The sequence below is a fragment of the Pagrus major genome, chromosome 18 (assembly GCF_040436345.1).
Source record: "Pagrus major chromosome 18, Pma_NU_1.0".
Classification (NCBI taxonomy): domain Eukaryota; kingdom Metazoa; phylum Chordata; class Actinopteri; order Spariformes; family Sparidae; genus Pagrus; species Pagrus major.
The window spans coordinates 7,962,401-7,983,438 of NC_133232.1; the positions used below are offsets into that span (position 1 = coordinate 7,962,401).

The window sequence follows — 21,038 nt, forward strand, 5'->3', positions numbered from 1 at the left end:
GAGATGAGACTCAACAAGGAATTATCTTTCTCCAGAATCACTCTTTGCACTTTTGGGAAAACAAAATTTTAAATACCTTTTATAAGAAACGTAAAGTACAGATCTCACACTGTTATACTCTTTCCAGCCACAGTGACTATAATCTAGTCCCAAATATAAAGAATCAGGATTTTCCTGCTCTCACCTGGATAACAGTGGTTCCAGCAGGCAGGTTCTCAGCCAGGAAGGCTCTGTATGGGTTTGCATCAAACACGGGCTGATTATCATTCACATCTTGGACCTGGATGTTGACCGACACCAGTGACGCTACATCAGTCCCGTTGTGGCTTCCCTGAGCGATCACATCTATCTGATACCATTTTGTCTTTTCATGATCGATGGTCTTCTGCAGCAGCAAAGTTCCGCTTTCTTTGTCCAAAGTGAACACTTTGTCTTTGTTGCTTTCCAGCGTGTTCCCATCCACCAGGCTGTAAATAAGAGGCATGTCAGAGTCGGCCCTCACAGAGCCGATCTCTGTCCCTACTGGGACATCCTCTGCAGCTGAGAAGGTGTAGAGAGGCTCTGAGAACTTTGGAAGAGGAACCTCAGGAGGAACCACTTTGACTTGAACAGGGACTGTGGAGTTGTAGAAAGGAAGGCTGCCATCACGAGCTTTGACTTTGAAGTTGAAGATCTTGTTCTCCATGCCAACAAGACTCTCTTTGACACTCACAACTCCAGTGAAAGGGTTGATCTCGATGATGTCTTCAGTCACCTCTTCAGCTTCATCTACCGTGTAGGTGACGTCTGCATTTTTGCCATCATCTGCATCATAAGCCATGATTTGAATGACAGGGGAGCCTCTATTCACAGTTGACTGAATTGAAACTTGGTATTCTGACGCTTTGAACTGAGGAACATTGTCATTCTCATCTGTGAGAATAATCTTTACTGTGCAGAAGGCAACTCTTCCGCCACCATCTTTGGCCATCACTTTGATAGCGATGACTCTCTGGTTTGGATTCTCTCTGTCCAATGGTTGCGTTGTTACAATCTGGCCATCATTGTCAATGGCAAATTTCTCATCAGCGAGTTTATTTATGATGGTGTAGTCAACGCTGCCGTACGGCCCATCGTCAGGGTCGATGGCCGCCAATCGGATCACTCGAGTGCCTGCCTCTGCATTTTCAGCGAGCTCTGCTTCGTAGATGTTCTGCTTGAAGTATGGACTATGCCTGTTGCTGTTCATCATGTTAATATTGACAGGTGCTGTTTTCTGAAACACTCCGTCAGACACCGCTACCGTCAGGTTGTAGTAGGGATCCAGATTCCTCTTACAGACATTAGAAAAGGAGATAATTCCTGAGGATTCGTTAATGTTGAAGTACCGGCCTTCATTCCCTGAGAGGATTTTGTACCTGAGGTTATTCAGGTCCCCAGTATCGGGATCTGAAGCTTGGATTTTGATCACTATGTGGCCACACTTTGCCATTTCATCCAGCGTGGCTTCGTACTGGGAGGTGACAAAGTCTGGTGGGTTGTCATTGACATCTGTGACATTTATGAGGACGTAGGCTTCACTACTAAGAGGAACAGAGCCATTGTCGGTGGCTTTGATTTTCAATTTAAAGTGCGTTGTGTCTTCATAGTCCAGCACCTGTTTTGTAACAATCAACCCGCTATGAGGGTCGATCTCAAAAAAATCAGTCTCGTTTCCCTCTGTTTTCACCATCTGGAAGGTAAGATCTTTATTCCTGCCAGAGTCTTGATCAGAGGCAGAAAGTTCTATCACAGATGTGCCAATAGGAAGCCCCTCATCAAGGATCGCAGAGTACGTCAGCTTTGAGAAAACTGGCGCGTTATCGTTCACATCCTCCACTTCTATTTCAATGGAGGCCTCAGAGAAAGTTCCGGTCACAGAGTCAGTAGCTCGAACTGTCAACACATGCATGGTTTGGCTCTCGTAGTCGAGCGGGTTGGTGACAGTCAACACGCCAGTTTTGAAATCAATGTGAAAGTGTTTGGAAGCATTTTCCTCCTCGAGGTTGTAGATGAGTCGATAGCCCTCCGGATTCCTGGCCTGGACGTGTAAGATGGTGGTGAATGGTGGGACATTTTCTGGGACTTTTAGCGGATACAAAAGAGTCTGGAAAACTGGGTTGGATTGATTCCTCACTTGAATGCTGAGCTGTGCCACAGCGCTGCGACTCGGTTCACCCTCGTCCATTGCCAAGACTGTCAACACGTACTTATTCAGAGCTTCAAAGTCAAGAGGCCTTTGAAGAGATATGTCACCTACATCAGGATCTATCCTGAAGAGGTTGTAATCGTCCTCCAGTGAGTACATAATGGATCCATTCTCTCCCAGATCTCTGTCGATAGCCGTTGCTTGATACAAAACATCTCCTGGTTCAGATGCTTCAGAGATCATCATTGAAAAAGGCAAGTTTAGAAACTGTGGAGAGTTGTCATTGACATCATCTATAAAAACCTTGACCTGGGTTGTAGCTGTCCTGGGTGGCGTTCTCATATCATGTACCATCAACACTACATCATAAACATCTTGTAACTCTCGGTCAAAAGGGATACCTGTTGTTTCAAGTACGCCTGACGTCTGGGAAATAGAAAACTTTCCCATTGGGTTTATCACAGAATATGAAAGAGGCTCATTTAAATAACAACCTGTGGTTTTGAGTGCTGCCAAAGTTTTGACTGTCTTAAGGTTTTCTGCAACATTAGCTGAATACACTTTCTGCTCAAATTCAAGATCGCTGGCTGTGAGGTTTGTTACGTTTATCTTGACGGTTGCTAAGTCTTTGTAGAGGCCGTCTGAGGCTTTGACGAGCAGTTCGTAAAACGGCCTAAATTCAGACACATCACTCACGGTGATGATTCCAGAGTTGGGCTGAATTGAAAAGACATTGTGAAGATTCCCCTCGGTGATGCTGTATGAGACTGTCGAGTCGGCGTCATGGGCCATGACGCGGACAACCTCTGTATCTCTGACAGCTGGGAAGATGATGGATGGCTCATACACAGGGGAGGTGAATTGTGGCGGGCAGTCATTCAGGTCCAGGACGCGAACAGTGACCTTGGCAGGCTCCGTTGCGTACAGCGATGGCTCCCCCGAGTCCTTTACCTGCACACTGAAGTGATACTCTGCCTTGGCTTCAAAGTCAACGGGTGAAATTAAAGAGATGGTGCCCATACTTGAGTCTATCTTGAAGACGTTCAGGGCCTCTGGTTCGAGGATCTCATACACCAGCAGAGAATTTGCATCTTTGTCTTCATCGGAAGCCTGGATGACCAAAGGGGTGTTTCTTTCCCCCATAACCATGCTGTTGATGTGAGCTGACTCACTTATTTGCCCCAGGTACTCCCTCTGCTGAAAAACAGGAGCACTGTCATTCTCGTCAATCACGTAGATGTAAACGAGAGTCTTTGACAAGGCTCCAGCTGTGGTGGAAGCTGTAACTTTGAGTTTGTATGAGGCACAGTTCTCAAAATCAAGGTGCTTCTGGATTGAAATCAACCCAGTGTAGGGGTTGATATGAAATGTCCCATTTGGGTTGCCACTTTCTATCCCATAATGCACTGCAGCAAGGCTGGAGGCTGAGATGGTTACCACTGGTGTTCCAAGGGCACTTAATTCACTGATCTCTGTGAGGTATTCGTCCGAGGGGAAGGCAGGTGGGGTTTGGTCGGAGATGCGGACGTGAATGTGGACGGAGCAGAGGTCACTGCGCTGAGGGAAACCCTGATCAGTGGCCTTCACTGTCAAGTGGAACTGATCCTGAGGTTGAAGGTCCAGAGGTTTGGACACACTGATGGAGCCCAGCTCTGGATCTATGGAGAAGATGCTGTTGATATTCCCTGCAGAATAGAAATAATGTGTTACAAATACAAATCAGCTTCTTCAAAATGCGATCAAAGAGTTCCACTTTCTAACATCACTTTATTTGATTTCATCTCCTACTACTGTCTTATAATTTTGCATTAGATTACATAGAATTCATTAAAATAAAAGTTAATAATTAAGTTACATTTTTTTTTATTTGCGAACATAGGAGTGCATAAAATCCAGATAATAAAAGGATAATAGATGTGTTGGGAGAGGTCAAGAAGCAATCAGGCTGAAGTCAGTCAGTTACAGTTATCTTATTCTACTGGTTGATTCTTTTTCTCTCGTTTTAAGAAAGAAAAAGATGTTCTTTGCTATAAACAGGTTTCACTGCTTTGACCATATGTGATCAGCGATATCCCCTGAATAAATCTTGCAGTATTGCAAGAGGATACGAGTTGTAGGACACAGCTGTTCCACAAATCTTTCAGAAGGTCAGGACGATTTTTGGCACCATGTGTGATGTTAGAAGCAAACAGAGACAGTAACACTTTCATCTCTCAGGTATCAACATTGTGCCCTTAAACCCTCTGCCTCAGTGGAGCTAAGGAGTCGACATTCGAAGGCTGTGGCTGTACGGTGCAGCTCCTGGTGGTAAACATTAAAAAATGGTTGCAGCTTCCAGAGGGGAATAATCCTAACCGAATGAATGTATATCAGGGTGATACAAAAAAGGAGCTTATAAAAGATAAAAAAGAGCCCCTCTGCTGCTCACCTGAGTGCAGAGAGTAGCTGATGTCAGCATTGCTGCCCATGTCCTTGTCCAGGGCCTTGACCCTGATGACCTCGGAGCCTGTGGGGGCCTGGTTGGAGATGCTGGCCTCGTAGCGGGGGCTGAGGAAAGCCGGTGAATGATCGTTACAGTCCTCCACCTGAACCACCACCTTCACAAAGTTCCTCTTCACTGGGATCTCCTGGTCACGCACCTGAGGAGGAGCAAAGAAATGTTAAAGTGTCTGACAGTTTAGTACTGAAGCTGTATTTGTGTGATATGTTCTCTTAATCTTCTCTGTACATATAACATTTCTAATTTGAAATTATTACTATTTATTGTCAATTTTGTCCCATTCTGGATGTATTTTTAATTTTAACAGTTGCTTGGATTGTATGTAATTTATTTATTTTAGCTGTTTTCTGCGGAAGGCCATCTACACCGATGTGACGGGAAAAAAAGATTCTGTAAGCCACTGTAATGAGAAACCTTCTCAAAATAATGACCTTATATCTCTAAATAATGACTTAGTATCTTAAAATAATATGTTAGTAACCCAAATTGAGTTAAATATTTTTTCTATATTTTCTATATTTTTCAGTATAATATTGGCAGCTCAGATGTTTTTGGGTATATTCTATTTTATCCTGTGTCTAATTGTTCTACACTATGTCAAGTGTAACTAATACACATTATAGATATCTTCATAAGCTTCTGTTCTACTGAAATAACTGTCTCGTTACCATCACAATCAGTGTATGAACAGAGATGGTCTCATAGTCCAGCTCCTCCGTCATCACCAGGACTCCACTCTTTGGGTCCAGATGGAAGAACTTGGTGCTGTCTGGATGGAGGCTGCTGTGGATGGAGTACACCAGCTTACTGTTGGTGTCGGCGTCCTGCGCGCTGATCTGAAGGATGTCCTTCCAGGGGGATGTGTCCTCAGGAACCCTCACCTTAAAACAGACAGAGGAGGACAGAGGAGGACATAGGAAACAACAGGTTGTGAAGAGTGGATATAAAAATGAATTCCTAGAATTTGACGTTTCAATTTAAATCACAATATTTATTCATAAAGGTGGTCTGACAAAGGACAGAAAACATTTGGGGACAAGTAATGGCTCTGTAAGAGCAATAATTCCAGAGACGGGAGCAGAGAGGCCATTGATTACTGTGATTTAGAAAACAACAATGATGCAGCAGTTGTACTGTCGGTTGAATGTCCTGATAATCACGGTAAAGAATGCCTGCAGAGGTTATAATAATTCCAAACGTGTCTAAATTTTAATTTAAAGTGGTTTCTAACCCGCTCCCTGGTAACCACAAAAAACCAGACCAATCAATAAATCATGGCCTATCAATCCTTATGTGAATTATCAGTCTACAACAGTTGAGGCTTTTTCCTATCTTTATTCAAGAGCTTTCATTTTGAGAGCATGACTTATTGATTTCACATTCAGATTTTGTAATCCTTTCACTCAAACCCCTGCCCTCGCACTCAAACAGCTGCTCAAATTGAAAGATTACGCTCTTGAATATAAATAGGAGAAAAAGCCCCACACTAGAGCTCTTAGTCAAGAAAAATAAGAGCATGATTATCCCAAAACCAGACGCAAAGAATGACAGAAGTGATACTCATCAATCCGACATGTCAAATCTAAATCATAAAAAATCTGATGTTGCTGTTCGGTTAACTTATTATATTGGAAGACATATTTTGTCTGTCGTGTCTGCGGGTAGCTTTGATGGTTTTGTTGTATAAAACACATTCTTGCCATCAGAGAGGACCAACAGTACTCTTAGTGCTGCATTATCTCTAGAGACTGTCCTTTCAGGTAACACACCCTACCACTCTGAACTCTGTACTCAAATGAAACTCTACGGGATCTTCCTCGTCTCTTACCTTGTACAGCGGCTTCAGGAAGACTGGACGATGCTCATTCATGTCCAGCACACGGATGTAGGCCTGCAGTTCGGAGATGGAATACACAGGGTTTCAGAAAATGGATGCTCAGCATGAACAACATCAAATATGGAAGGCGGCACATCAGAACTGCTTCACACGCAGCACCTGAGCTGCTGCTGCCTGCAGGACTTAAGATTAGATTCTGAACCAGAGATTTTCAAACTTAAACAAGGACGTAGGTAAAGGCGTTTCAGTGGGTTGATTTGCAGGTTGACTTAATGTTTTCTTAACTTTTTTAGTAGCTTGGCTTCGTAATTTATAATCAAAGGACACCCTTACAAAAAAAGACGATTGTTTAAGTGTGCTTTTAGTACTAAAAATAAGAGAATATGCTTTAATTTGACTTTTTATGTACTCATCATAGATATGTTTCACAAAATTAACTTAAAGGAACTTGGGGCAGGATCAAGAAATAAGACTCAATAGTGACACCGTTAGGGTAACTGCAGCCATCAGCCAAGCTGGTGCAAGAACGCGCGTGAACTCTTCACAGCAGTGCAGCTGATGCCTTATCCCCTACACACACGAAGCAGCCGGGAAGCCGGCTCGCTGTGTGTGGTTACATGCTGCCATTCCGACAGACCGCCATTACGACATACTGACATTGTACTATTCAGACATGTCACCATTCCGACATATCACTATTCCGACATGCGAACGTCCCGCCATTCCGACAAAGTTTCGTCCCGGCATTCCGACAAGGGTAACCCTAACCCGCAACCCGTAACCCTAACCCTAACCCTAACCCTTTTAAAATATTTGTCTGAATGGCAACACGTTTAAAAAAGAAATAAATACCACCATTCCGACCTTAGAAGGCAAAAAATGTCGGAATGATGGGACGTTTAATTAAAGGTTGAAGTGTTGCCATTCCGACAATTAGGGCCTAATGTCGGAATGGCGGTATGTTGGAATGGCGGTTGCCTCCCGCTGTGTGTAGCGACACACAAGCGTGGCAATTTACCGTTACGGTTGATGCAGTCTGACAGGCACAGGCGAAAGCAAAGACGGCATAGTGAGGGACAGAAATATCGTCTCTGATACGGGATTGCTGTGTGTTAGCGGCTAATGTTACTACACAGACACAAACAAACCGTTAGCCTGTGGCTACAGCCAGCTGCTAACGTCACCTCCCGGATAACAGGTTGAGCTTTCGGTCCCATATATGTAAAGGGCCATATTTTTAACTATTCGGTTTCAGACTAAAGGACCGTGGAAAATGCACAGTCTGTAACCAGTCAGTGTTACACAGCAGTGGACTCAGTAACATGTTTGCAGCTAACGCTACTTTGCACGTTAGGTCACTCCAAGTCCTCGGTGATCTCATATGATTTTCAAATCAAGCTCTAAACATGACCTGTAATGTTTTCTTACCTGGTTACTAGGAAATGAACCATGTCAGCATCTGTTTTCAGTCCCAATTCAAGTTGAAGCTGCCTCCATGAGCCGAACACGTATCCGATGTGTATTCGGGTGCCAGCCCGGCTTTGGTCGTAATTTTGTTTCGACTCACGACATGCCGCTGATAAAACCTTTGTTTTCTTCTTAGTATGACTTTTTAGTGGACTTTGTGTGGTGGTGGGTCGTTTGCTGGCCGTAGCAGAATCCATTACTACCCAAACAGTAGTTTGGGTCCACCGCGCTTGTCTTCTTCCCGTATCCAAGGACGCGCATTCAGCGTCATCGGACGTCACGTCCGCAAGACTGCGCGGGAAATTCGGACCGCGAATTGCAGTACATTATGCAGCACACAGCCTGTTCAAGGCAATGGAGAGATACGTGGGTGGGCTCATTCTTTTTGGTTTTGAACGCTTCATCACCCATTAGCATTAAAAAACTTAAAATGCATGTTTATTTTTTCACAAATCCCGCCCCAAGTTCCTTTAAGTATACTTTCTAACATTCTTAATTGATTTAATCTTCATTAAAACTATTGTCAGACAATTCTTTCCTTTCCTTTTTTCTTCCCTGAGTCAGTTAGTAGCCAGAAGTCCTTTACTTGTTTCAAACATGGGACATGTTTTTAAGAAAGTCGCTTCATGTTCCTGACCTGTGTGGTGGCGGTGTGGTGGCCATCGGTGACCCGAACAGTCATGTTGTAGTTGGAGCGTCGAGCAGCATCGAGCCGGCGGGCGATTGAGATGGTTCCTGTATTTCTCTGGATGTCAAAGTCCTTGTCCTCATCGCCACCTGAGAGAGAGAGACGGATAAGAGAGAAAAAAGAGAGGTTTGTTCCATCAGGTGTTGTTGCTACAGTACGTGGGGTGATGAATCAGGCCATGTCCATCTGTCAGATGTAATGTCTCAGATGATGTGTCAGACTCTGCAGGTCTGATTTTGACTGGTTGCAGGGATGATGCATCTTGGCATTGACCTCCAGAGTCTGAAGAATGGCGGTGATTTCCCTGTGGGAGGCGCTATAATTAATGAGCCACTTTCTAACTTTGAAAGGCCCAGATTCCTTTAGCTCTAGTCATATTCTGGAGCAACTTTGGCGAATTATTAATAAAACCTCCCTGTTACAAATATAACTATTGATGTTGTTACAGAATCAAACTTGTCAGAGACTATGAGCCAATGTTGAGGGAGAGTTTTAAAGCCAAACAATGCTTCATCTCATCTGGCTTAATTGTCCAAACTGACCTCTGAAGATTTGACTTTTGTAGAAATGTATTTTGGTGTTAGTGATGAACTCATCCTGTTAGAATTATCAAATTACAGTTGAACAAAAAACAGAGAGACAGAGAAAAAGAGGAAAAATAGATTTTTCTTTCCTTCATATGAATGCATCCATCACAGCGGGATGTTTTGATGGTCTCATATTTACAAATAGAGCTGAGAAACCAACTGAGATACCCAGACCAACAGCAACAGTACTGTCTGTTCACCTGTCTGCCTCTCTGTCCGAGTGTCTATCTGGTTTTAAAAGAAAATTCTGAGTTGATGTTTAACCCTGGATGGCTCCTGCTGTCAGGATAGAAGATGCAGACATGTAATGATCAATAAATGACTTAATGAATAAATGTAATTATGAATATTTGATGCTCTGGCAAGGCGACAGGAGTCAGGTCAGTAGCCAGCAAACAGCTCTCTCCTTTACTCCTTCTCATCTTATCTTTGTTATCTGTGTGTTTTTGGAACTGTTTCAATCAAAATAAAAAAACTCGGTGCAAATTCTGAGCCAGTTTATACATTTCAAGAAGCAGACTTATATTTTCATCACCTGTGGAGGAGCAATATTTCTAAAAGAGGAAGACTTATAACCAAATGCAAAAATGGCATAAATGATCCAGGTCCAGGCACTCAGGGTTGTTTGAAAAATGTAAAAGACCTTTATTTCATCAGGCTAGAAACATTAAAAAATACACCAGCACGTATTGTCCTGTGCCTTCTTCAGGGTCAGGATCATTTATGCCATTTTGTCTTTTGGTCATAAGTCTTCCTCTCTTTTTTTTTTAAGTATTCTCTTTGATGAGGCCCGGTGGTTTGACAGAACACCATTAGCGCTCGTGCTACCTCTTTCTCTCATCTATATATGACAGTTTATAAATCAGACAAAAATGTATCAGCCAATGTTCTTTTGGATATAATGTATAATAATAATATTCTTCAGAATGGACATGAATTGATATTTAGATATTGATATTTACTTGTTACTTAATCACTGGTGCTCTAATAGGAAATGTATTTAATATGTTTACTTTATTGTTGGGCATTCATGACTGCTGCATTTTAGTGGTCAGTTTAGTCGACTACGCAATTAATCGCAGTAGAGTTACATTTTCTTCACTCATGAAATTCTCATCAAAAATGTCTCAAATGCAAGCAGTAATGGGTGAACTCACGTAAGTGGGACCTGGATGTAGGCAAATATCAGAGTCCTCAGTTGGCACACACAGGCTGTTTACAAATGACTAAATGATGATCTGATTGGACTAAAGTCCCAGCATGCTGAGCTGTGTAATCACGTTAAAACTTGAGGTGTTCAGAAGTGGGTTTACTTTGTTAAATGTATCACTTTTATCCTGTTTTATCTGTTTATTCACTGATAACAGGCATGATTGTTTTTCTTATATCCTTTGTCAGAGACACATACTGTGTTTTAAATCTGCTGTAACACTGACTCACTCTGTCCATCTGTTTCCCCTTTATCCTCGCTTCCTTCTCTTTCTTTCCTTCACTCATCCCTGATTTTTCTCCATCTCTTTGATTTTTCTTGCTTCGTGTCTTCCTTCTCTCACTCCCAGTTTCTCTCTCTCTCTCTCTCTCTCTCTCTCTCTCAGCAGGCTGTGTGCATGTACATGAGGAAGGTAAACCTCATGCCTGCTCAGCCAGATGGTGTTTATTATTAAGATATCCACCTTGCGAAGGGATAAACACACACATGAACACACATTTATTCCTCTACATATGTTTCTATTAGTATAAGTGATGGTTGAAGCTATACTCTGTCACCACTTCATTTTAATTTACATATATTTCTCTCATTTTCTACCTCTTGTTCTTTTTTTCTTTCTTCTACCCTCTCCTACACAAACACAAACACACACACTCTGCTCACTCTCTCTGTTGGTTCTTGATCGATAGATAATTGGGTCATCCGAAGGTCTTTTTCTGTCAGTTACGCCTTAATGATCGAGCTGAAACACCGCAGGCTAACCAGCCACATTGACAGGTCTGTTTAACTGATTTAGATTTCCAAACTCATGGATTGACTTCCAGTAAGACGCACATCAGCAGCCAGGAAGCCTCTCATGAAGAGGAAAACGGCTGAATCAGACACAGCATCGCACAGAGAGAGAGGATGTACTGTAAAAGCAATTTTTCACTTTACTGATCATCTGCGTGAAGATATGACATACCCGCCAAGGTTGGAGGTTGCATTCCCACTGGGGCCAGCCATGCAAAAGATATCCTCTACTCATGGTACTGGGAGAAAAATAGTGCATGCCAAATATCATGGCACACAGGAAAAAGGATCTTCTACGCAGGAATTTCACTGACATTTTGATCCATCTATCCATTCTTCCATCCATCTTCTAGATGTTTATCTGGGTCAGGGTTGAGCGACCTGGAGCCCATCAGTCATTTCACAGGCTATCCTTGACTTTCCCACTTCACTACTTGCTTGTATGTAGCTTAACACGTCACATGCCCACGCATGTGACGTGTTAAGTCTGCAGAGCAGAAAGGAGGGAGGTCAAGGTCGAGAGGAAGAATTCAATGAACAACAAAACCTCCGAAGACACTAATTCAACTGGTAGATATCACTATGAAACTTCCCCAGTTGATAACCTCCATTAAGACAATTATTTTTTGTTTTACAAGTTTTATAAAATGTTATTTAATACAACAACGCAGTCCATCCAGCAATACCTGTCCACTAAGTGAAAGTGCATGCTTATTTTGTAAGTAACCCAAAGCACAAAGGTGGAAGGTAAAGGTAATACAGGACCAAGATGGATTTTGGTGACCTACAAAACCTTAGCTCTAGAAATGGCTCTGTTGCCAGCTAGTTTACAGCTCACCTTCGTACAGTTGGCCCATTGGCGTTTTGGGTGAATAAACTCAGACTGAAGTAATATTCTCATGGTCAAAGTTGCACCAACGATGCTTTCTGAACCCACTTTTGCCCTTCACTCCAGAGCAAGGTATCTCAAGAAACTACTTGCCACATAGTCCTCAGATGATAAATCGTAATGATTTAGGAGACACCCTGACCTTTCCTCAAGCCCAACATGGAGCCAAATTCCATACAAATATCAAAATCTAAAGGGCACCAAGTAATCACTTTATCAATTCTTTTCATTTCTTCAGGTTTGAATAATGGTACGGCCCATCCTCTAGCGCTCCCCTCAGGACAAACTTAATATTTTTTGGAGCAAGTTGTTTGTTTAATCACACTTTTCTATTGCAGGGTATAATGAGCAAGTATTGCTATATTGCCTTTTTGAGGAAGTTCGCAACTGTTTCCTTCGGGAGCTCAGGGTGGTAACTGTTGTGTGAAACCCAGTGAGACATTTTATATCATACTGGGCAATACAAATAAAGCTGACTTGTATGAATAATTGTTCATCCTTTTTATACATGAATACACGAAATACATGAAAGTACATGAAATGATTGAATACAAAGCATTCTGAACAAGATCCTTCTGAACTGAATATCATCGACTCACACTCAAGATCCTCAAAGGGTCAAACTCAGACAGTCCCTTCAGGGCAAGTTGAGTAGGTGAGGTTGAAATGACCATGAAACAGATGTCCTTTCCGACTGCAACTTCCTCCATTAAATGCTCCAAGGGATAATACAAGAAGGTTTAATTTCTCAACCTGTTCTGCCTCAGGTTCACCTCCAGGTGCCTGACCTGCATCAACAGCCACATCTCGTCCTCACTGCCCTGAACACAGACAATCAGGTCAACGTTACTGCAGAGAGAACATAATTTTCTCAAATTCGATCTGCAGTTGTACTCTTTGAGTCACTGTTCAGAGGTCATGACAACTGCTGAGGGTCAGATATGAAGATTGATTGGTTCTTCCCTTTGACACTCTTTGTCTTCACCCCCGCTGCGGGATACAGTTAGAAAAACTTCGACCAAGTGTGACAAATGGTTAAACTTCACTGAATGGACACAAACTCTGAATTACTACAAAAAGTTAGGCTAGTCTTTCATGAGGCAGCATTTTGTCAGAAATCTCACATCGCAATAACACAGTTTCCATCCTGACCTTGGCTGGTGTGACAGTTCAGACAAAGATATAATACGTGATCACCATCAGGTGACCAGATAAAAGAAAGCAAAGAAAAATGCTGATAAATCTTAAATCTGTGTGAACGTTGGTCGTTAATTGTTTATAAATTATTCATTTAGAATAATTTATTTAATAATTCATGTGAGGTTCTTAAATGTGACAGTTTCATACAGGTTAAACAAACAAGATATCCCATGCTAATTAGTGAGCTTAAAATTTCCATTAAGTCAAAGTGGTTTTTAATCACATATATCTTGCTCAATGTCTAATCTATACTCCAGTATAAGTTATTTTGTAGGGTATTCTTAATGTTTTTTGTGGGGTTGTAATTTCCTGGGAAACCAAATTTTATGACACTGCCATGGATGCATAAAAAGAAGTGTGTCTGGGTGACGGAGCTCAGAGATTACAGTAGAAAAACAGAGCTTTACTGTATTTACTTTGTTTTAGGTGAAACTGGATCATATTTTATGGAGGAAGTCTTTTCTCTTGTCCTCCAGCTGCTCTGCCTCAACTCTGGACAGATAGCTTTACTTGTTTATACTTTATTTACCACTTTCCCCTCGGGGGTGACAAGTATTTCTGATTCTGATTGTTGCTAAAGTAACCGCTAAGTACTGCTAACCGGCAGCCTCCCAATGAACACCTCTGGACTGGGGCTGTACACAGCGTCCAAGAATGACGGGGGCCAGTTACAGTACAGTGGTGATTTTTGGAGTTTACTTAAATCGGTAGCTTTTTCACTAAAGTGATCGCTATGGAGCTGACGTTAGCGGTCCTACTTGCTGACTCAGCCCTGGGGTGCCAGGAGTCAAACCCAGCAAGAAACCCGCCTCAATACTGTATTCCCTATCATCAAACTGGCCTCCATCCTCTTGGATACTTTGTTGTTTTGCCTATATTCACTGGGAGCTGCTAAATCTGGGCAGAGTGAGCGGACCGGTCGCTCTAAGACGAGGAACGTAATGTACATTTAGCACTATTGGCTACTGCAATGCCAATCAGTATCTGCAACAGGTCCCTCCTTAGCTGCCTGTTTCTACAGGAAACATGTTACTATGCCAAAGCTAGAAGCACTGGCTGTTTCACAGGAACTATAAAGGGGCTCTTTCAAATTGTAGCAATTTATGTGTATTATTCACTTTTTTATTGGCCATTTCTGAGCGGGTTGTTACAACAAGTGATAAATGAGAGCTTCCCTGTCTCTCTTGGTTGCCTATACAAGCCTGTGAGCGATTTATTTAAGTTGTTTAATGCTGCTAGACAGAGAGTAACAGGAGCTAATATTAGTTTATGTTAGCAGACTCCATTTCTAAACTAATGACCAGCTTCCAGGACAACACAGAAGCTCCACAGAGCCTAAGAAGTGCTTGTAGGCAGACTTTGCTCCCTTTGAATGAAGCCAGCTGAACTGTTTCTCAGGCATAAAAGTGGTATTGCTCACCTCAGCTAACTCTTGAAAATAAGACGAATAAGCAAATTTTCAAAATGAACTATTTCATTAAATGGTTACTCAATCCTTAAATGGAGGGGAAATAATATTTTTTTTATGCAAGGAGTTTTTCATTCTCATTGTATTGCTATGAAAAACCATCAGGACACACTGCTGGAATTAGACCTAGAGAGGCTGAACTCATCCGCTCCGAGCAGATGCTCAACCCTCCCCCGCTGCAGGGGACAGACCTCGTCCACCAGCAGAGGTTCACGGCCTCGGACCTGCAGGTGCTAACCCTCATTCTGACCACATCACACCCAGCTGGGACCCGCTCCAGCACACAGATCACAGCCCATCGAAGCCAGAGGGACGCTGCATCCATCCACAAACAACAGAGCCCTCGCCTGAACTTTGATATCCTGTCGCTGGGTTTGTGTTTCCACTTTGCCTCTAAACGCAGCAAGTTGTTTTTGTGCAGATTCACAGGAGTCTTTGAGTTATTTTGACAGCGAGGGAAGTCTTCATTTGTCTCCCTGAGTTATCTCATGGCCAGAGAGGCTCGATAGGCATCTGGGCTCTGCTGGAGAGGAGGAAGGTAAAGCGGGGCGATGAATACCTGATCATATCTGCACAGGAGAGGAGTCCTGTGACACAACAACATTCCCTCATCTACCAATGCCGAGATGAGGGTCACTGATACACTACTGTGGGGCAAACTGGGGAGAAATAGAGTAGAAATTAAATAACGTGGCCAGGCTCCAGTCTCATCATGTTCTCTTCAGAGAAGTGAAGATTGTTGATCTGACAGTTGACAGGCCATTAGTGATAATAACTGAGTTGTGTTCACAGACCACACAGGGAGAAAAACACTGCACAGTTACCAAAAACAAACAAACATTTTAGCTCTAACTGATTGAACACAGAGCTGTCAAAACTACTGCGAACACATAGATAACAAGGCTGAGGTGGGAGGTAGCCAAATACATTTATTTAACTAGTACTGTACCCGAGTCCATATTTTCTACTTTAACTTCAGTTTCAATCCGATGAGACGTAATAATTCTACTCTGCTATTTTTCGGTAAGGAAATACTGTATTTCACGCCACAAAATTTAGAAATAGAATATGTAAGACTTCTGCATTAAAGTGTGTAAAAACAACAGACCTTTGTTATATGTTTTGTTGAGTTGTGTACTAACATTATCCCGAATGTTTTCTACAATGCTCAAACCCAGAGAAATCCACAAGTTTTAATTACATGTTGTGCGTTTAATATACAGTTCATGGTTACTTTGAAGTTAAAAAAGTTCATACAAAACAGATAATCTCATAAAATATTATATAAAGTTAAATAGCCACCTGTGTATGACTTAGTCAGAACTACCTGGAATCAGCAACATTATAAAATGGCTAACGTGTAAAATTGATGAATAATTAAATAAATAAAAGGGGTCATTTTTCGCTTTTACATTATACTGTGCTGCAAAGCACATACACTGCAAAGCTAGGAGCTACTGTTTATGAATAAAATCAGAAGTGGAATAACTTGCTGTTATATCATTATGTTATATTGTAACCAAATTAAAATGTGTCACCACCGTTTGGTTATTACCGAGAACAGTTAGTCCTGACAAATAAATACGGTGTTTCCCGCATACAGACTTTACTTGAGCGGGCCTCCTGGGTATGTTAACTGCCGCCAAAGTATATTTGGCGATCCATGATCATTAACTAGTGGAAACACTGAAATATATACTGTATATAAAAAGGTAATGACCCTTATAAAAAGCCATGTGAACTGAAAACATGTAGTTTGCTTTTCCACAGATGAACAACAGAGAACATTTTATGGATTATTTTTTTCAAATCTCAACACTTCATTCTACGTGTGTATAAATCAAGTCACATGTAAAGGAACTTTTCAAATGATTGCCTTCACACGTGAACATAAATACAAGTTTTAGATCCTGTGAATTTTAAGATACACATCATTTCCACATGCAAAACTTTGGTTCACATGTGAAATCACAACATCACATGTGAAAGTTTTGACTTGACGTGAAATATTGCATTTATATGTGCTTTTTTTGTAAGGATTATTTTCACAGATGGAAATTCTAATGTTAAAAAAAGCAAATCCCACATGAGCACATGTAGTATCCCAATGAACATTTAAATTTCTTCTGTGGAAAGTTTTCCTTGGAAAAAAAGCTAGGTTTTTTCATGCTTTAATAATTTACAAAACTTTATTTTACATAACGTGTGTACTTGATGGGACAACATATGACCTGTCTCCTGATGATCAGGACTGCTTCGTGATTAAACGTAACACATGAATGTCAAAAGACGTAACACTCAGCGTCAGCAGCTCTGAGACAACTGATTGTCCCCTCAGGGATGCAGAGAGTGTCTGTTGTGTTCCTTTGAGTTCTGGCACGGATCGAAACTTGGCACAGCAAACTGAACAGGAGGACCCTCGGCCTTTCTCTGCACATGCCGCCCCGCCTGGCAGGAAACAGCCTGGCAAACACTGATGTGTTTTCCTGGGAGGCTCTCAAAGGGAAACGAGACATCGACACCTCCGCATTCACAGAGCTGATTTCCACTTCAACTAAAAATGTTGTTACGCTTTTTATTTTTCAGAAAGCTCTCTGTGACCGTCCTTCACATAATGTTCAGGCCCAAAAGAAGCCGCAGTGGAGGGAAAAGGAGAAAGGAGGCTGAGAAGTGGAGAGCAAGAAGAGGAGGAATGGCCATCGTCCCTCCTGTGGGGATCTGGCAAGTGATGAGAGGAGGAGCGCTGCTGATTTATCCTCACAGAGAGAAAACATCCTGCTGATACCGCTGACACCAAGACCTTTTTTTCCTCTCCTGCTCCCACTTTTTTTCTCTCGATTCATCCATCAACTCTAGAACCACTTTTGCTTCTGTGGTTTTCTTTTGTTTGCATTTATTTTGTTTAGTCGATCCATTTATATAGTCTGTAAAACATCAAAAATTTCTGCAAATACTGTGGAATTACTGCAGCACAAATGTCAAGGAATAGAACACAAGTCAAATGGAGATTAAGTAGAAATAATCATAAAACCTAATTTCATGACTGCTTACACTTCATGGTTTTGTCTTTGTGTGTTCATAAACGTGTGTGCATGCAGACTGTGTTAGGTGTGTTATCCAAGGTGAACAAGGTCAGTCAAAGCCACAGTTACACCCTACTAAGTCTTACATTCCCCCTCAGGCAGGTCAAAAACCATTGTGACTGTGGTGATTTGTCCACAAAGTGTCTTTTCTACGGATTAAACGATCCGATCCGAACCTCAGTTACCTTTCAAACAGAAAACTTCAAAACCACTTCAAAACACATCTTCAGAGCCGCTCACACCCCTCTCACTTTCTGCCTTCACTGGTCACCTTTGTTTGTGTTTTAATGTCTTTTCTTTGTTTTTTTTAGCTTCAGCAACAGGATATGAGAGTTGCCCAGATGAAATGCTGGGTGAGAGGTACCTGAAGTTTAGTTTTTTTTGTCTCTCAGGTTGTTTAAAAAAAAAAAAAAAGCTGAATCCTCCAGGCTGTGTTAAGTGTCAGCTGGCTGGTATCATTTTACCTTAAAGGGAACAGCAGACTTTGCCAACAAACACAAAAAGCCTGATTACAAACAGAAAGTGAGCTGTTCCAATTGTAATATTTCTTTTCCCAGGACAGGTACATCTAGTCCCAACCTATTGTGCTGCAATTGGCAAGTACTCTTTGCCGTGAATCATCCTTTTAACTGCCAGAAAGGCTTTCTGACGTGAAAAAAAACTGGTGTTTTTATATAACATTGCAATATTCACAATAATCATGATATTAAAAAAAATGTATATCCTGCATACAATAATATCGTGCGAATAATCCAGTAAAAGACGTTAGGTTGTTTGCATTTTTGCAAGCATTCATCTGGTTGTCTGTTCAGTAGTAATAGTGTAATTTATAAATGTAATTTTGTACACTTTTTTCACAGTTATGGCATATTTTATCTCCATCTCCCTACAATCATATTTTGAGGGTAATTTATTTGTCAATAAAGAGAAAAAAAACACATAAAACAAATATAGGATATGATCACTAGCATTTTTTTTTCACATTCCTATGGATAATGCAATAATATCTTTATTCTGAATTCGTTTGGCCATTATAATCTTGTAGTGAAAACCGATACTGTGACAGCCCTACATGGAAAACATTGTGAAAGGGTTTATTTTAACCCAAATCGTGATCTCTTCCTAAACCTGACCAAGTAGTTCTAAACCTAACCAAACTGAAAACTGAAAAAAATTACATAAAATTGACTTTTGGTAAATTCAAGTCCATTGTTAAACACATTCATCCACCACAATCTCTTCTCTAAACTCGTCTCAACTACCCTTATCTTCACTCATAGCACAAGGCCAGGATGCTCACAGCTACCATCAGGCAACGAGTACTAGCCAATCACCACCGACTGGGTGGAACTTTCTTGGGGAACAAGAAAATAACACATTCTGAACACTACACACAAAAAAAGAAGCTTCCTCTTAACTTTTTTTGGGCCAGAGAGAGAGCTTAATAAAAGAAATACATTGCAGCACTTTATCACAACACAACTCTTGTAAACAGTGAAACTCACAGATTGATAAGTAATAGTAAAAATATCACAGAGTAAATATTGTTCCTCTTACTCGCTCTCATATTGGTTGTTGCCGCCTGGCTCTGCTACAGTATCATTCAGTGTTACAGGACTTTGCTGACCTTTAGAAAATAACTTGTCTCCTGTTTATTTGGGGGCTCATAAGGATGGATGATGGTCGCAACCTGTTTATATTCTGCGGTGCGAGCCAGCAGTCGACAAGTCAGCACTTCGGCATAAGTGGCAATATGGTGAATGTCAGGTATTATTTCCTAATATTTTTTGCTGTTCGCTGCAGGCAGAAGCAGCCACTCTGTGAGTTATGAGAAGTCATTACACAATGATCACTGAGGTCTGATTTCAGGCACTTTTCCTGCCCTCTCTTGTCAAATATCTCCTAGTATATTGTGGAAATAAATATTAATGGTTAATATCTATCCTCTGTCTTCCTTTGGAGATCATTACCCTCATTTGTGCGATGCTTGTTTTTCATCAGAACTTGAAGTTTATTCTGTTTTCCTGACCTCACCTGCACAGCAAACAGCCTCCAATCAATACTCAACTCAATACCAGACTGCAGACGCAAAGTGTGTGTGTGGTTGGACGTGTGTGTTCATTTCCCCTCACCTGTGATATCGAACCACCTCTGCCGATGCGTCTCCGTCATGATGATGCCCACCATGTGAGTGACAGGCTCCGTTTCGAGGATGGCAAAGGTGAAGTGGGGCTCGTCGAACGTGATTGGCTCAGCAGAGGGTGGTGGGAGCTTGATCCACTCGATGTCGAGTCTCGCCGTGGATGAGCGTGAGGGGCTGCCCTGGTCTGTGGCTTTAATCTGGAAATTAACATAGAAATTAAATTAACATTTTAATGAGCGTTTTACTCAAAATAGAACTATTAGACAATACTCAGTCTGGCTCCGCCTACCTCACTGGTTAAAATAATGCCTCTTAGGACTCAAATTATTTTAAACTTGATCTCATGGAAACCCCTGAGTGTTGTCATGATAAACTAGGGCGACGTCAGAGTGGTAAGCTGAATGAAAATGTAAATGTAACATTAAACAGCTGCACAAACAGGTTTTTCTTTTTTATTAAGTATTAAGTATTTAAGTATTTATTTTTCTATTGTTTTTTTTCCACCAAAGAGCACAAGTGTTTCAAAAGAAGATCAGTAGTTTAAAATGGTCTATAGCTAGTTTTGTTACTATACATATATAAAAACTGTGTTTTCTGCTGCTGGTTCTGGTAACAGCATAATTAACAGAAACCTGTGAGAAAACACAAGAGTTTCTTAAAAGCTATACTATACAGGATTTTCCAAAAAACAATGTAATAACTCATACAAAAGCAAGCCCTCTCTATCATCACTTATGACCCATTAAAAGTGCATGGCTGTGTCTGTACCTGCAGAGACGCTCCAGCCAGAAACAGGGGTTGGTACTAGGGGTGGCTCGATACGATACTCAGGATCGGTATCGGTCCGATATTGGTCAAAATTTCAGGATGACCATCGAAAAAAACAACTATAGCCCGTCCGATCCGATACCTAAGCCCAAATGCTCAACTTCACTTTCCGCGACATGCCGTAAGACACTATCGCCTCAGCAACAGCAGTTGCGCTACGTGCGACGTGCTGTTGCGCG

General features: G+C 41.6%; 1 protein-coding gene across 1 annotated transcript in view; it reads right to left on the reverse strand.

Moving 5' to 3' along the window:
• Positions 1-21,038, reverse strand: part of fat2 (FAT atypical cadherin 2) — a 105,983-nt gene that overhangs the window by 66,533 nt on the left and 18,412 nt on the right. Inside the window, exons 5-10 of the mRNA XM_073487361.1 lie at positions 20,021-20,228; positions 8,609-8,748; positions 6,496-6,558; positions 5,336-5,548; positions 4,596-4,806; positions 185-3,852 (exon numbers count right to left, since the gene is read on the reverse strand). Of these exons, the coding sequence (XP_073343462.1) occupies positions 185-3,852; positions 4,596-4,806; positions 5,336-5,548; positions 6,496-6,558; positions 8,609-8,748; positions 20,021-20,228 (4,503 nt within the window). The remainder of the gene's footprint in view (positions 1-184; positions 3,853-4,595; positions 4,807-5,335; positions 5,549-6,495; positions 6,559-8,608; positions 8,749-20,020; positions 20,229-21,038) is intronic.